The 16,309-nt window shown below is 50.8% G+C and overlaps 6 protein-coding genes across 6 annotated transcripts; 4 read left to right on the plus strand and 2 right to left on the minus strand.

Moving 5' to 3' along the window:
- Positions 1-200: 200 nt before the first annotated feature.
- On the plus strand, positions 201-1,577 carry N7477_007930 (cAMP-dependent protein kinase; the record flags this gene model as incomplete). Its single annotated transcript, XM_056969593.1, has 4 exons — positions 201-459; positions 536-625; positions 678-802; positions 858-1,577. The coding sequence occupies 4 exons, from the start codon at positions 201-203 to the stop codon at positions 1,575-1,577; spliced, it is 1,194 nt and encodes a 397-aa protein (XP_056819625.1).
- Positions 1,578-2,570: 993 nt separating this feature from the next.
- On the minus strand, positions 2,571-3,698 carry N7477_007931 (glycosyltransferase family 32 protein; the record flags this gene model as incomplete). Its single annotated transcript, XM_056969594.1, has 2 exons — positions 2,571-2,599; positions 2,651-3,698. The coding sequence occupies 2 exons, from the start codon at positions 3,696-3,698 to the stop codon at positions 2,571-2,573; spliced, it is 1,077 nt and encodes a 358-aa protein (XP_056819626.1).
- A 2,527-nt stretch (positions 3,699-6,225) lies between these two features.
- Positions 6,226-6,933, minus strand: N7477_007932 (60S ribosomal protein uL24; the record flags this gene model as incomplete). Its single annotated transcript, XM_056969595.1, has 4 exons — positions 6,842-6,933; positions 6,646-6,758; positions 6,342-6,491; positions 6,226-6,285 (listed from the first exon to the last, which is right to left on the minus strand). The coding sequence occupies exons 1-4, from the start codon at positions 6,858-6,860 to the stop codon at positions 6,226-6,228; spliced, it is 342 nt and encodes a 113-aa protein (XP_056819627.1). The 5' UTR covers positions 6,861-6,933.
- Positions 6,934-9,406: 2,473 nt separating this feature from the next.
- Positions 9,407-10,797, plus strand: N7477_007933 (glycoside hydrolase family 43 protein; the record flags this gene model as incomplete). The annotated part of the gene is made up of 2 exons (XM_056969596.1): positions 9,407-9,988; positions 10,048-10,797. 2 exons carry the CDS (start codon positions 9,407-9,409, stop codon positions 10,795-10,797), a joined length of 1,332 nt encoding a protein of 443 aa, XP_056819628.1.
- A 612-nt stretch (positions 10,798-11,409) lies between these two features.
- On the plus strand, positions 11,410-12,987 carry N7477_007934 (homoserine O-acetyltransferase family protein; the record flags this gene model as incomplete). The annotated part of the gene is made up of 1 exon (XM_056969597.1): positions 11,410-12,987. One exon carries the CDS (start codon positions 11,410-11,412, stop codon positions 12,985-12,987), a length of 1,578 nt encoding a protein of 525 aa, XP_056819629.1.
- Positions 12,988-15,235: 2,248 nt separating this feature from the next.
- Positions 15,236-15,823, plus strand: N7477_007935 (uncharacterized protein; the record flags this gene model as incomplete). Its single annotated transcript, XM_056969598.1, has 3 exons — positions 15,236-15,424; positions 15,499-15,583; positions 15,642-15,823. 3 exons carry the CDS (start codon positions 15,236-15,238, stop codon positions 15,821-15,823), a joined length of 456 nt encoding a protein of 151 aa, XP_056819630.1.
- Positions 15,824-16,309: the final 486 nt, after the last annotated feature.

Here is a 16,309-nt window from a genome sequence, read left to right on the forward strand (position 1 = left end):
TCCCCTTTACCAAATTGCCCCGCGCTCCCCTAACCTCCCCGGTTTGCTTTTTTGACGATGTGTTTCCTGCTTTGATCCCAAGAGTCTCTCTCTCTCTCTCTCCGGACTCACAGGTGGGTTACGTGATTGGTGGTGCGCTAACCGGGTGGGCTCCTATCCATTTTTTCCCTCTCTGTCGCAAGACATGCTCTACCGGCCCAATGGCGACCGGAACTGTCGAGGATTCCTCATCTGAGGCGCAGAGTGGCTCTGTCCCGAGCTCGCTTCCGTTCAAAACCAACAGCATACGACATGGCATCCACGAGAAGGAGAAGCATCTGGTCCAGTCCTTCCGATCCGTTCCGCAGAAGATCGCAAACCCGTTCCTCGTTACCGATCGCGCAGATGAGAAACAGTTATGTATATCTTCAAGAAGGCTTGAACTGCAGGACTTCAAGCTCCTGAAAACACTGGGCACTGGTCAGAAACACCTCGCGACTAAGCGCGCTCTTCTCGCACTGGTTATGTAAACTGACTATTGCTTTGGCTTTTGCAGGCACCTTTGCCAGAGTATGGCTCGCCAGATTGAAGAACCAGGAGGATAAGAAGAAAGTATACGCGCTAAAGGTCCTACGAAAGGCCGATGGTAAGCGCTACCTGTTCTTCCAACTGCCTGCAGCTGCTAACCTGCTGGACAGTGATCAAACTGAAGCAGGTGGAACATGTGCGCAATGAACGCAAGACACTTGCAGCAGTCAACGGACACCCGTACATCACGAATTTGATTGCATCATTCTCGGACGAACAAAGCTTATACATGCTGGTATCGTTTTTTCTACCTTTGGTCGTGTCTTTCTCACGGTACTAACTTGTCGCAGTTGGATTTCTGCCCTGGAGGCGAGATCTTCACATATCTTCGACGAGCACGACGATTCGACGAAGAAACCTCAAAATTCTATGCCGCCGAAATCACAATGACAATTGAATTCCTGCACGATATCCATGGAGTTGCCTATCGCGATCTCAAGCCCGAAAATATCCTCCTCGATGCCGACGGCCATATCAAGCTCGTGGACTTTGGATTCGCCAAACAGGTCGACAATCGCGAGACCTACACGCTATGCGGCACACCAGAATACCTGGCTCCGGAAGTCATCCATAACAGCGGGCACGGACTAGCGGTGGACTGGTGGGCTCTTGGCATTCTGATCTACGAGTTCTTGGTGGGCCAGCCTCCCTTCTGGGACCAGAATCCCATGCGTATCTATGAGCAAATTGTTGAAGGCCATATACGCTTCCCTCCTAACATGCCCGCAGCAGCGCAAAACATTGTCTCGCTTCTTTGCAAAACCAATCCTTCCGAACGACTGGGATATATTTCTGGCGGCTCCGGTCGTGTGAAAGCCCATCCATTCTTTGCAAATGTTGTGTGGGATGATCTCTTTTATCACCGGGTCAAGGGTCCGATTATTCCCCGAGTATCACACCCCGCCGACGCAGGCAATTTTGAGGAATACCCGGAAACCGACGTTAGGAAGCAGAATGTCTACACGGAGGACCAGAAAAAGAAATACGAGCCTCTTTTCAAGGATTTCTGAGCTTGACGCTCACAAGTTTTCGCGCCTGGTTTGTTTCAACAACCTCACTTTTGACCCCGGTTTGACTGGGGGTTTTTGGCTTTCTGGGTAGCCCAACGCCTCTTTCCTCGTCATCCGCCCGCCATCTTCTGGCCTTGAATTGTCTTTCATCCCTATATGAGACCATCAGAGTCATACACGGTCCTACCTTCACACGTGGCTTCACAAAAATACACCATGCCACTCTTGGTCCCACGAGCCTCGGACCTATCACCTTAACCTCCCGCACTCACGACATAGAGTGCTCTCCAAATGACTCGTTTGTCCTTTTGGACTATTACTCGAGATGTGTATCTCAGCCCACTAGTTCCCTTCAAACGCGTGCAACTGCATCCTCACGTCCGCAAGCTTGCAGATATTCCAGATGATTCACTCATCAGAACTTTCGATTCATGATTGTGATTTACAAAAGTAATACACATCAACCAAGCCACACCGTGGTAAAAGATCGAATCCAGGACTTTTTTGGTGGTTTCATGTTCTGTATTAGCTCGGTAATCCACGTCAATCGTCAATGAACATATCACATGGTTTCTTGGTACCTTCTATATTCCTAGATTCTCAGTTCTAGTAATGGCGTTCACATAGAGGTCGAAGGTACAAATTACATACAGGGGTAGACTCAGATGATAAGATAGTTCAAGAATATTTTCAGATCTATTTCAGGGCCAGCCTTTGCGGCATCTAGGACTGATAAAGCAAAATAAAGGAGTATTGCACAAGACAAATGTGGGAATCATATGTACGGCTGATCGTGAGACATGAGGATGCGTACGAGTATGGAACCGTCCGAGCCTTAGTCCTGTTTTACAGAATTGCGGCTAAAGGACAAAAGGCCCTTTTGGGAGGAAGGCGGGAGGAAGAAGAGGGAGAGAGATCGGAGATCAAAGGGCATGAACTACTGAAAGAGGAGGTTCTGAGAAGAGGCTAGGGTATCTCGGGTGTAGAGTAGTGTCATAGGGATGGGTCTGTTTTCCATGTGCCTAGCATGGAGTTAGTATTATATCGACAGTCAAAAGACACGAGGAACATACCGCCGAAGTTGTGCTTCACAAAAGCCATCTCATCGTCGGTGGATCCAGCACCCATTTGCCCAACTCCAGGACTGAAACTGGTAATAGGTAAGACAACCGTATCACCGACCTTTCGATGGACCTTTTGGCCACTGAAATCCTCGTAGGTGACGTTCTTGTCACCAGGTTTGATATCGAAGTATTCTGGATTGTTGAAGTAACGGAAGACCGCATCAGTCCAGGCGCCAGGCCCTGTGAACTCCATAATGGTCTTGTCCATCTTCCCACTCTTCAGAATACCAAGCCTCTTCATACGAAGGGCTTCCTCGGTGACATATGCGACCATGTCGCGCAGAATCGGGTGTCCCGGTTTCGAGACAATCGTCCACTGACAGAATTGGAGACGGCGCGAGTACCACTCATGCCAGTCCGGGCGATCAGGGTCGGCTTCGATTCCGACGATAAGTCCGACAGTCGATCGGTCGAGTTCTTCCGGGAGCCAGTAGTGAGCTGGTTTTAAAGCAAAGGTGTCGATGTCGCTGTAGATACCACCCCGCGCAAGGAGGACGAGGTAGCGGAAGAAATCCGCCTTCATGACTGGGAGTGGCATGGCCTCGTAGGCCTCGAAGACATCCGGCACCGAGCCGTACAGATACCAGATCAGATGTCTTTGTGTATCATCCGGAATGACCTCGTGCGTGAAGCCTGGATGCAGCTCAGTCCAGCTTGCCTCTGAGTCGCGAAGTCTCTCCTCAAACCAGGTAGACGCCGGGGTATATTTCCATGTCTGCCAAATATATGCTGGAAAGCTCCTTTCGAGATCATAAGGGAATTGATACCGCAGACGATCACGTAACGGCGCCGTCGGCGACGAGCCAAATGGCATCTGGCCTCTTAGTCGAGGTTGTCTCCTAGGCGCTCTGAGGGAATCCGCCTCCTCATCAAAGATCTCCTTCACGGGTCTGTACCCAGGCGAACCGGGGACATTTTCGGGGCGACTTGAGCGTATCACGTAGACGAAGGCTATAAAGCAGATGGCGGCGAAAATAAACTTGCGAAAGCCTGGCATAGCGGCGGTGTCACGGGTCGAATCCCCCCTATCGAGAATGCGACGGCCACGCGCTCCGGTGAGACGGGAGAAGCCACGCCGTGCGGATCGTTGGCACAGCAGAGCTTGGGGGGGAAAAAATGTCGGGAGATTGTCGGAGGTGGGAGCCGGGGAGGGTTTCGCGTGGGGAAGCGTGGGAATTCGAGCTCACAGGAATCGGAGAATTGGCATGTCGGAAATCTTCAGCCCTGTAGCATGTCCAAATGCGTAATGCGACGATGCGACGCCTGCCGATTGGAGGGTACACGGTTGTACCGCAAGCAGAAAAGGAGACACGGATGTCTAAATTTCGGGCCGATCCAACGTCCGGCTGGGCATGAGACTAGTGAGCAAAGAAAACGATCGCGCGGAACGCGATTGAAGGGGGATCTTGCACCGGTTTTATTGTGGAAACGAGGATTGCGTATGCCCACCGATGGCGGGAGGCGCAGAGGCGCATCTACAGCCGTTTTGGTGGGCCCGCTCACGTGGCTTCTCTCGAAGATGTGAAAGTGAAGGTCTTTGACCAGCGATGGTTTCATCTCGAGAATTATTCCGCCCGTCGACCCCCGCAATCCGCCATGCGTAGTTCGCACTCGTATTGGACAATGATCGCCCTTCTCCACGGTACTAAAGTTTGGACGAATCTGTACTTCGTGTTATATGCGGCATGATTCCACTGCTCGTGTCTGGCTAGAAGTGTGCACTAGCGGATGGAGAATCACTCTGCGGCTAGGTGCTTGTCCAAACAGCTTGGTTTGATGCGTTCAGGGGTTGTGATTACCCCTAAGCGGAGGACACATCTCGAAACGACCCCCCGGTCCCTGCGTTTGTGGCATAGGCCTCATTTATATTAGACCACCCTGCCCTTTTGAAACAGATGAATTTCTGTTCTATAGATATCCTGGATCACCTGGGTGACTAGTCTACCTGGGCTTTGGTCGACGCCCCACCCCCTGTTGACCGATATGTTATGCAAGAGTTAGCACACGTGTCCCTGGGCTAGTCGGTGTGACAGGCGCTTTTCATGTCCACATCTCGTGGCTTGAGAACAGAAGTAGCCTGGAAGTATCTAGCAAAAGTGCAAAGCGACTGAACAAGCTCTTCTTGCTCTTTCCGCCATGATTTGTCAAGTCTGGTAATGAAGCTTCGCTGACGCATGCACTGGAGCGCATTTGACGTCGCCATGGCCAGGCGATTGCATAATTGCCTATCGGCGTGTATTCTGGAAGAAGCAACACCGTATATATATAGTTTTTTTCCCCTTAAAAACGTCTCATCCTTCGGTGTCGAAAGGTGGTCCAGGGCAAGAAACATAGACTCGGGCGGATATACTAGTAGAAGGTCGCCAGGTGTCCAGCCTCAATTGCCGCGACAGGTAGACTTCTGCTGGAATTCTCGTGTGTGTAGACAGTCAAAGCAATCAGGTTGGATTGGACAAATCGTCCTCATTCGAATTAATTTCAAACAGTTTGCAACTGTCGACATGACTTTGGCCATCAATTGTCAATCGTGGTCTGCGCAGATATATCTGCTGCGACGCGATGCAGTTTGGATCCTTTCAAGATATTCAAGCGATAACGACGTCGATATATGAGGTTACTTCTTTCATCAACTTTAAAGTCTTGAATCATCTAAAAAGGAACGAACTAGCTTCGGTGTTCTTGACGTGTGCATGCTGTAATCCAACGGTATGCTAACAAGTGGGCGCTATGCATGCAACTCAATTCAAAGTAGCTGAGGTTCTCCAAGAATGGTACATGAATGGAATGAGTGTATCAATTGAACGAATTGGGTAATTTTCTAAAGAGAATTGCTGAAAGAGACGTGAACTGATTGATAGCCTATGTTGGCACAAGAATACCCCAGACGGTCCAGCAAATCCGAAAATCTACAGTGCAACTACAATCCGATGTGGAGCAGTGCATTTACCTCACTTTCAAACCCGCTGCTTCCTAGCCAGAGGCTCCGAGCAGGTCTGCAAGCGAGACAGAACGATCAGGCTTCCCCGAAGGTCTGCGTTTTCTCTACGCCACTCGTTTACCCCAAGAACCATAGAGTCCGTCCCGAAGGATCAGGATTGGTGGGGAGATAATCAGGCGATACTTGGGTGCCCATCGAAGGGAAATGGACGACCGAAGCAAATTGGGACAGATCGCTACGGAGTCGAGCGAGCGCAGAAAAAGCTGACCGAACCAGCCGATCGACCAGAAAGAGGCCTTTCAGGTTGCACTTTAGCATTCGACAAAAAATCCCTATACGCACAGGAAAAATGTGAGGAAAACGACGACACCAGCCTCACGAAAAGTCATCGTTCAGCAAGCACCAACTCCGGGTGGAAGAAAAAGGAAAATTTTTCATTTTTCATTCATCGCAATGCAGGCTCGCGAAAAGTTGATCCTGATAATAGCAGGTTGGGACCTCCATTTCTTTTGGAGTCCTCTAATAAACCCGCGCCGTCAAACCGCCATTGCAACATGAACCTAAACCCCAACACGTAAGATATCCCTTAAGCCGACTTGGCGGCCTCACGACCCTTGGCAATGCGCGCGAGGATCTGCTCACGGTCCTTGTCGAGGTGGAGCTTGGTGATGACGCAGTTGGAGGGGAGATGCCGAGGGGAACGGACTGTCCGTTGGTCTTCTCGCGAACGACACGCTCGACGTGGACGACGTACTTCAGACGGTAGACGGTGGTGATCTTGCCCTCACGGCCCTTGTTGGAGCCACGGACAATGGTGACCTCGTCGTCCTTGCGGAGGGGAATGGAGCGGACCTGTTGGACGGAATTTTGTTAACATTCTCGTTCCCATGTGATGGCTGGTTGTGTGTGCGGCCCCGTTGGCTCAAATTCTCGAAAATGAAAAAAAAACACCCTCGAAAACCCTTTTCGGCCAGACCCAGATTCAAATCGATTCGGTGTAACGTACGTTGTACTTCTCACGGAGCTCCTTGGAGAGGGTAGCGGACATGCGAACGCGGCGCTCGGAGGAGGGGGCAGAGAAGTGAGCCTTGCGGGACTTGCTCCGCGAAGAGGCGAGACCTGGATTCATCGGTCAGTATTGGTGAATTGGCGAAAAGTCGATCGAATAGCGACAGGCGAGAATATAGGCGTAGAGAACGCACCTTGGTTGCGAACAGTCATCTTGTCGGAGCCTCCTTGGGGTGGTCGTGAATGGGCTCAAAGTGCACGGGTTGTCGTTGGTCGGGGAGAGGAATCTTTCGTGGTGTGGTTGAATATTGCGAGTGGGTTGTGCGTCACATGATGTGCCGCTTAGGGCTTGACGGGTGATTGGTGGTTGTGGTGGACCCACTTGGACACTCGCTCTTGTTAACATATGGCACTCTCACCAGCTCAGATGTCTCTATGAAACTTAGGGATAGACATTTTCGCCTGGAAGTCCGCCTATGTATGAGATTGGAACAATATGATCAGCTAGACATGCCCATTGAGGGCATCGATCGATTCAACTGATCATCATCTCCCTTACACCCCTCAGTCCGATCAAAGGAACCATCGACCTACTGTTTTGCTTTAGGTTTATCCTGAGATCATCCGAGAGATGGCAATGAGCGCATCAAATGACTTACTTGGCTTTGCTCATACTTCTTCCGGATAGGGTCGCCGGCCACATAAGAGTCTTAGTTAAGGAGCGAAAACAAGTCAACTGAAGCAGCAATCAATTAACCTTTCTCGCCTGCTACAACTCTCGTGTCTTCGCGCTAATTAGTCAATATCTTTTCCCTTTTCAATGTCAAGAAACCACTTGGCGACGGCGCTTTCGACACTTGAATTGACTGAGGAATTCGCATCGCGAAATAGTTCCTTGATGGTAAGAGGCTCTGGGGAAGAAAGTACCGGGTATCGAGAATGTGATAGTGATACCGGGTTCAATGACATTAGCACGCCCTCCAGCTTCAAATTATTTCTCTAAGTATCGACTATCGTAGAGATCCGAGCTTCATATTTTAAGCGGTAGCAGACAGAACAATATTCCTTGAGAAATATTCCTGATGGTCAGTTCTCATCATCGCTCCCACTCTTGTACCAAAGAGACCGAGATTGTGTGGCTCGTTTTGTGATTACGTGTACTCGGAAGATACGGCCTGCTGAGATATCCCTTTGTTCCGTAAATTAGTAGATAGATTTCCCGACCTTTCGTTCAGCAGGACCCTCTAGGGAAGCATGAGGCGTTCACTCAAATCAAACGCATTCAAGAATCTTGAAAAATAAGCAAAAGCCGTAAAAGATAGGAGGACTACGTCGAGATCATAAAATTTGCAGCACCGTGTTGTTTTAGCGATGCCTTGGAAGCCGAAGGTCCCTTGATTTTTAGTGTCCCAGCGGCAAACCCATCCGATGAAGATCGAGAGAAAGAAAGATTTTCGTGGACTAGTGTTCTGCTGAACATCGGCAATCGACATTGAGATGTTAAAATTGCACCGCGTCGCGTGGAAGTACCGAGGGGCTATGGGAAGCCCAAGCCCACGTGCGTGTCTGGCCTCCCGTGGGTGGTTCGGGTTTTCTTCTCTTTCCTGTCCCCTACGGTGGAGCTTAGCATCCGTGGAAAGATCAGGGCCGCTTAAAATATTGTTTCTCGAATGCTTCCCTCAGGCAGGTCAAGTTGCCAGAGAAAGAGAAGTAGTGCTGCCTGGACCTAGGGAGCCGATCAGTCCAATGGCCTCAGGCGCCTGTGGAACGTTCGACTCCACACTGCAGTGAGACCTAAAATGCATCACTATGGTTCCCTACGAACAGGCGGCCATGCATGTCTGTTACGACCCTACGGACTACGCCGATGTTCAGGCTAGATCCGGAACCAAGCAGAAGCATGGCTCTACTTTTCGATGGAAAAACGTGAGACTGCGCCCCCATCCGGCGGATCAACAGGAGACACGGGGGCCACGCTAAACTACAAGGAGAAAAAGATAGGCCACGCGCTGACACTGCATAGCCTCTCATTGGTCAATCAAGTCCCGTGAGCCACTCACAAAAGCTTGGCCTGCGGGAGAATCGATTTCTGACTCCTCCAGACGGGGCCCTTGGCCTCACATAGTCAGGATGAGGGGGAATGCAGGGTCCACGGATCAGTGTTCGGACTCTCCGGATAAGGGCCAGAACAGTCCCAATGCTCCATAATAAGAGGAGAACGATAGCTGATGAGCCTTGGAACTGACTTGCTGTGGTCTCATCCCGCCCCATGTTTATGTGATTTGGGGAGTCCACCGAGACTTCCAAATCCTTCTATTTGGCTTTCAGGGTCCGCATGAAGGTCGGCAGATGCTGGATCCAAAGTTTCGAGTGAATTCCAACTGTTGCCTGAATCTAAAGCCGATCGGTCGCCCCTCGGCCGACCATCCCCGTTTCACATCGTTTCGCCTGCCGCTAACGCCAGGCTAGCCGTGTAGCCGTATAAGAGAAATCCGCTCACTCGGACGGTCTGACTGGTTTAAATTTTTTTTTTCCTTCCTTTTCAGCTCGGTCCAGTATTCGATCATCCTCCAAACGGAGGTGCGATGGACAGCGTTATTGATGTCTCCTGCACTATCCTTTCTTGACACCGTGCCGAGCCCTGTTCACCCACAGCCACACATCTATTAATCCAGCGTCCCCGTCAGGTCTGACAGTATTTCCACTGGGAAACCCCGGGGGATCACTCGTGTTGGAGAATCTATCCCCGCACTGCCAAGATGGTGGATCTCTTCTTCGGGCGTCCAAAGGATCCCGACACAAAGCCAACGCCCTCGGTCCAGTCAATCTCAAGTGGTCACCTATCCGGCAGTGAACAGGGCAAGACCGTGATTTCAGAAAAGCCATTGTCTGATGTGGAAAGTGGTCAAAAGAAAAAGGGCATCTTCTCGCGGCCATGGACTCGACGAGACCTCACAATACTCGGTATCCTAGGTGTACTGGCTCTGGCAATGATTGCATTGTGCATTGCACTTCCGATCCATTTTGTCCATCGCCAGAATGATGGAGATTCTTGGACGCCTTATAGACCCAAGCACGACGATCCCAGCTACAAGATCGAAGAGAACAAGCCCATTTGGGCTATCCATGATTTCCCGGACCCTGGTCTTCTGGAGTATAACGGTACCTGGTACGCCTTTGGAACAAACCCGCACAAGAATGATCCGATGTCAATCCATATTCCTGTCGCAACGTCGGCCAATTTCGTGAACTGGACGCTTCATGATGGTTGGGATGCTATGCCGACCATTGGTAACTGGGAACGCAAAATCAATCACTGGGCTCCGGATGTGATTCGAAGGGTGAGCAAACTCCACTTGTATGTGTGACGGGATAGCCATCACTAACCGAAAACTTCCAGGATGATGGCAAGTTTGTCATGTACTACGCCGGAGAGACCAAGGACTTCGGCACTCACCACTGCATCGGAGCTGCTGTTTCTAAGGGCGAAGACCCGCTCGGGCCCTATGTCCCTCTCAATGAATCAATTGCTTGTCCACATAAATACGGTGGTGCGATTGATCCATCGCCTTTCCGCGACTTGGACGGCACATTGTACGTCGTTTATAAAGGTGACGGGAACAGCGTCGGCAGTGGTGGCTACTGCGGCAACACCAGAACACCGCGACACTCTGTCCCAATCATGCTCCAAGAGCTGAAGAGCGACGGCATCACCCGGGTCGGCGAACCAACAATCATTCTCGACATCGACAGGACAGATGGGCCTTTAGTCGAAGCCCCAGATATCATCCGCACCGACAACGGCGTATACTATCTCTTCTTCTCATCCCACTGCTTCACGTCTCTGGGCTATAATGTGAAGTACGCCCATGCAACCTCGCTCAAGGGACCATACACTCGTGCCCCTCGACCGCTCCTGCAAACCGGTGACTTCCACCTAGAGGCCCCCGGTGGCGCGACTATTTCCACCGATGGAAAGAGAATGGTCTTTCATGCGAACTGTGAAGGCTGGCGGTGCATGTATGCCTCGGCTATCGACATCCACCCCAGCAACAACACGATCGTGATGGCTTCTCTCGAGCTTCAAGTTCTAGGAAACTCGACCACCCACACTGTTGACTCTATCACCAACTCCACCACAAGCTCCTAAAGAGGTGGTCTCACAAGGCCATGTCTCAAAGCTTTCTTCCAATTGTTTGTTTGGCATTAGCATTACATGGCGTTTTTGGGCATTTGGATTTTATGAACGAGTGATACCCACATGATGGGTCACGGGCACAGCTAGGCATGACTATCGGCGTTGTAAATAGATTCTGTTCCTGTATGATAGAATGCAGTTAGATTTCGACCTCCAGCGTGAAAGTCAGACATATATATCTCCTCTACCATCCCCGTCCTGTCCAGTCGAACCCTCTGAACCGTTAGAACTCACCCATCAGCAGTATGCACGAATTACAAGATGATTGTTTAGTGCTAGTGACATACCAACTCCGCAGACATTGCTGTTCATTAATCGCAGGCCACCTTGGAATTTATCCGCGGCAAGCAAGCTCCAGTGGATCCCCTCCCAAGGACATGTTACCGACCCACGGCGGACCTTTCACCAATCATCGCGAAGGCCGATGACGCCATGTCGCGAGTAACGCCTGAGGCATCAAAATAAACTCTCCGCTTGCGCAATCGGGAAATATAATATAGCCCTCATCGGTAGCTACTTACCAGAGCTGCTTTCTCAAATTCACGCCTGCCAAACCCAGTCGCAATGCGTTCGTTCCAGAGTGCCGCCCGCTCTGCTTCGCGCAACTTTTGCGCTGCACAATGGCGACCCAGCCTGCCGAATTCGATGCTCGCCGGCGCAACTCGGCCGTTATCGGTGCACTCGAGACCACTGCACAGCGGACAGCCGCGAAAGTCCTCGTCAGAGACCGCTCAAACGACGCTTAAAGATACGAGTAGCTCTGCTATGTCATTCCCTTGCCTCGACGCTCAAGAAGCCAAATCAGCATTGCTCTCGGCGCGATCGTTGCAATCGGGGCCCGAACCTTCATACACCACCGGCCACCACGAGCAATTCCACTGTGATGACCCGCTCCTTCTTGACTGGGGTGGCGTGCTGCCCGAGTTCGATATCGCCTACGAGACTTGGGGTCAATTGAACAACGACAAGAGCAATGCAATCCTCTTGCATACTGGTTTGTCAGCATCGAGTCATGCGCATAGCACTGCATCCAACCCGAAGCCTGGCTGGTGGGAGAAGTTCATTGGGCCCGGTCTGCCTCTCGATACAAACAAATACTTCGTCATCTGCACAAATGTGCTTGGAGGCTGCTACGGCAGCACTGGACCTTCATCGAAGGGCCCATCCGATGGGAAGCCATATGCGACTCGTTTCCCGATCCTCACACTGGACGACATGGTCCGCGCCCAGTTCAGGCTTTTGGATGCTTTGAATATCCAGAAATTGGCAGCTTCTGTCGGTTCCAGTATGGGCGGTATGCAAAGTCTGGCTGCGGGTACCCTGTTCCCCGAGCGCGTAGGCAAGATCGTCAGCATCAGCGGCTGCGCTCGCAGCCACCCGTACAGTATCGCGATGCGACACACCCAGCGACAGGCATTGATGATGGATCCTAACTGGGCGCGCGGATTCTACTATGACGCCATCCCACCGCACTCTGGGATGAAGCTGGCTCGGGAGATCGCCACAGTCACCTACCGCAGTGGCCCTGAATGGGAGATGCGTTTCGGCCGCCAGCGCGCCGATCCAAGTAAACAGCCAGCCCTGTGCCCAGATTTCCTCATCGAGACATACCTCGACCACGCGGGCGAGAAGTTCTGTCTCGAGTACGACGCCAACAGTCTGTTGTATGTCTCCAAGGCAATGGACCTCTTCGACCTGGGCCACGCCCACCAGTCCGCAGCTCGTCGCCGTCGCGCTGAGGCTGAAGCTCGCATCGCAAGCGGTGGTTTTTCTCCCAGCGTCGCCGACCCCGCCTGCAGCCTGACTCTCCCCGACAAGCCTTACGAGGAACAGCCCGAGGCAACAGCGAATGTTCCCCTATCTGACCAGTCCGTATCACCCCAAGAACCAGGTGGACCCCCAGAGGACCTCGTCGCTGGCCTTGCACCTCTGAAGAACCACGAACTACTCGTCATGGGCGTTGCAAGCGACATCCTCTTCCCCGCATGGCAACAGCGCGAGATTGCCGAGACCCTTCGTGCCGGTGGTAATAAGACCGTCGAACACATTGAACTCGGCGAGGACATCTCGATGTTTGGTCACGATACTTTCCTTCTCGACCTGAAGAATATTGGTGGTGCGCTGGGCCGCTTTTTGCAGTAGATGCTTGTCTCGAGGGGCATGTGGTGCTCGTAATAATGATTCCTCTGTATATTTCGCAGCGCGTGGACAAAATAGTGCATTACCAGGTGTTTATCTCTTGTGAATGGAATACTTTATTTTCCAATACTTTTATAGAGTGCTCTATTGTAGAAGCTTCTTAAATGGACCCGAACTTGTATTGTACAGTAGCATGCCCAGTTGTGAAGCAGCTACTCTAGTGCTAAAGACCATAACATCGAGGCATCTTCATTCAAGCCAGCTTCTTACAGGCGCGGGCGCAGGCCAGGCCACCATCCTCATCTTAGAATTCGGTGCCAGCACGCCCACGCTACACGCTTCAAAATGGTAATCCCACTGCACTGCACGATGTGCAAGGGACGAGAAAAATAAGAGATACCGAGCACAGGATGCTGTTCCAGCTATACTGTAAGTATATTTTCCTATCGAGGCGTATGAATGTAGTATGTTCACGTAAGCTTAATTTGAATTGGCGTCAAGCCCCGAGTCATTTTTCTCTCCAGATTTGCAAGACAATAAATTCCCATGGCAGACACTTGTGAGGTTCCTCGGGTAGAAGAATACGGACTTGCCAGGCCATTCAATAGAGACCACGCTGCAGATTGAGCTTGGGCCAAAAGGGATGCCAACGCTGCCTTCCGGGAGCGAGAGAATACTGCTAGTACAATGGGGATACGGTGCCTGGTACACAACAGCCACCATGCTTGTAACGGTCACACATTTTCAATCCCAACCGTTTTGCAACCTCGCGAATTTATGGAGTGGCCTGGGAACACAACAATTAGACGCCATCAATTGAATGGCGAAGTTAGGGACTTTCATCAAGTTACTTCAGGCGTACGCAGCTATTGGAGACTCCTTTGAATGGTAATTACTATTCTCATGCATGACGATATGCTCCAATCAACTGAGTCTATGGGTTCAGTGAGGGAAGAGCGAGCTGTCACAGTAAGTAGTCGATGGAAAAATAGCTGTAAGCCGTGATTAACGAGTCCCGCTGGATCAATTGATGGAGCTTCTTTTTTACACAAATTCACGCTAGCAATAAATTCGTCGTAAGATAATATGACGCGACGCTGTGCTTTTGCTTGAGATGTATTCATGTGGAGACGCTTGAAAAGGGTGGCTTTTTTCTCTACCGAAGTATTCTTTACAGCGAATGTGATGGGCGTAATTTCACTTGTAACATCCAAATGCTTCCGACTCAAGTATTTCCAGTGTCTTTGTATGATCAATTGCCACCCCGCGATTTACTCTCAATGCATTCATGGTCGGCCCAAGTGACTGACTAAACGCGTGGCGCCTCGTAGCGTACATGCAATTGATAGTCAGCAGAATCGCATCTATTACTTCATATCCTATACTGGAATAGTGCATTGGCGTGGCACTGGCTCTATGGCTACATTGTTTGTCTCCTGGTATCAGAAGACAGTCATTTATTTGAGATCACCTTCTCACCTGCAGAAATTCCCGGTCAACTTCCGACACGAGGTCGTCAAGGTGGATACTCTATGAACTTGGAATCATGCAGGGCGACCGCATTGGCTGACATGGATTTTGGTATGGACCAGTCGGCAAAGGTCATATTGGCACCAGTAGGAAGAATCTACTCCATACCAGAGCCCTTTCTCATTTTCCTTGACTATACGCTCGACGGAGAGAGTACCTTGTGACGTATGGAAAGAGCCTCGGATCTGACGGGGTATATCCTCCTCCATCGTGTTCAAGCGGGGTACGCATGAGCGACTTGAACAATACCGCAACCCGAGTCAGGAGCGGAAAACTCGGCTGAATCTTCGATCCTGGCCCAACAGTTTCCTTGATTCTGGCAACTTATCCACGCCGCTGAAATTATCCTTTGCTCCACATGAACCATCAACAACAGTTCCCACTAGCGTTGAGGAATTCGCGGGGTCACAGGGGTGGAATGTAACGCTACCCGAGTGCGATGTCTTGATGCGGAGTGCATGCAGTGGTGGTGATGCGCATGTCTCACCTGCGACTCGTTTGGTTTGGCCGTGGGACCGCCAAGCGGTGGCCTGACAATCCAAGACATGGAATATGAGCCATGTCTTAGATCAAAGGCCCCAGATGTACTCCATCAGTACATCATCGGTACTACCCATGGTCCGAGCAGCAGGCCTATATGAAGACAGCCTTCCTCCCCTGGTCGGGATGGAAACATATCATCCAAACATCTATCACATAAACAAAAAGCGAAATTACAAACATGAAGACCACCTTGATCACATTCGGTGCTCTCCTCGGCCTGGTGTCGGCCCAAAATGCTGTCGTGAACAACCACTGTGCCACCACCGTGTATGTGCAGTCGTATCCTTACGATGGCAGCGCTCCCGGCCCTCTTACCACCGTTCCCAAGGGAGGCACTTTCTCCGAGAAATTCAGACCATCTGGCTCGGTACGTTACGTCCTGTTCGGTCTTCGCAAGACTCCATATAGCAAGGAACACTAACTGGAGATGGAATGTGACAGACGGTCAAGATCGCCAAGACAAAGACGCTCGATACGCCTCTCTTCTTTGGCTATTCTTTCTCGTCCAACCCGGACTACGCATACTGTAAGTGCACCCTGTCTATTCGTCAGTTCGGAATATTTTCTGAACCGCATCCTTCAAGATGAACTGAGCACGGAATGGGGCAACCCCTTCGCCGCGAGTCCCAACTCGCTCAGTCCCGGGGAGGGCTGTGAGGTCTTTGACTGTGCGGCCAATGATGCCTCCTGCTACAGTACCCCAGCTCATAAGAAGGTCTATGGATGCCCCCAGCCAGTCAACCTGACGGCGGACCTGTGTCAGTAATTGTGTCGCCTACACTATTGAGTGTGGAAACATTATGAGGTTGTCTCTCTGTTTTTTCCAGTCCAAATCCCAACCTGTCGCAGCCTGTCTCAAGGTTAATTCTGAGTGAAGAAAAAATACAAGTATTTGTCGTGACACTAGTATTACCTGGGAGACTAGACACGATCATAATGAACCAAAAACTGCAACACACAACCACAAAACTAGGAGGTCTTAAGAATTGAAGAGAAAAAAAACGAACTAGGGTATTGGTAGGTTCTCAGCATAGCTCTCCCGAAGGGAGATTGCATCGACTTCTTCGGATGACCTTGCGGTCTTCGCGACGATGTCTGCAACATTGGCTTGTTTTCATCGTTGAACGCACGGGTCTTGAAGTATTGTAGAGCTTTTTAAAATATCAAAAACCCTAGACAGAGGAGAAAAGGTCGACACTGAAAGATGAGTAGGCTGGATCTTGTTAGTGGATGTGCTTGTGTGCTGCATCAA

The sequence above is a fragment of the Penicillium maclennaniae genome (genome assembly GCF_028827695.1).
Source record: "Penicillium maclennaniae strain IBT 15551 chromosome Unknown utg000007l:1.0-4884863.0:1.0-4888362.0, whole genome shotgun sequence".
NCBI classification, from domain to species: Eukaryota; Fungi; Ascomycota; class Eurotiomycetes; order Eurotiales; family Aspergillaceae; genus Penicillium; species Penicillium maclennaniae.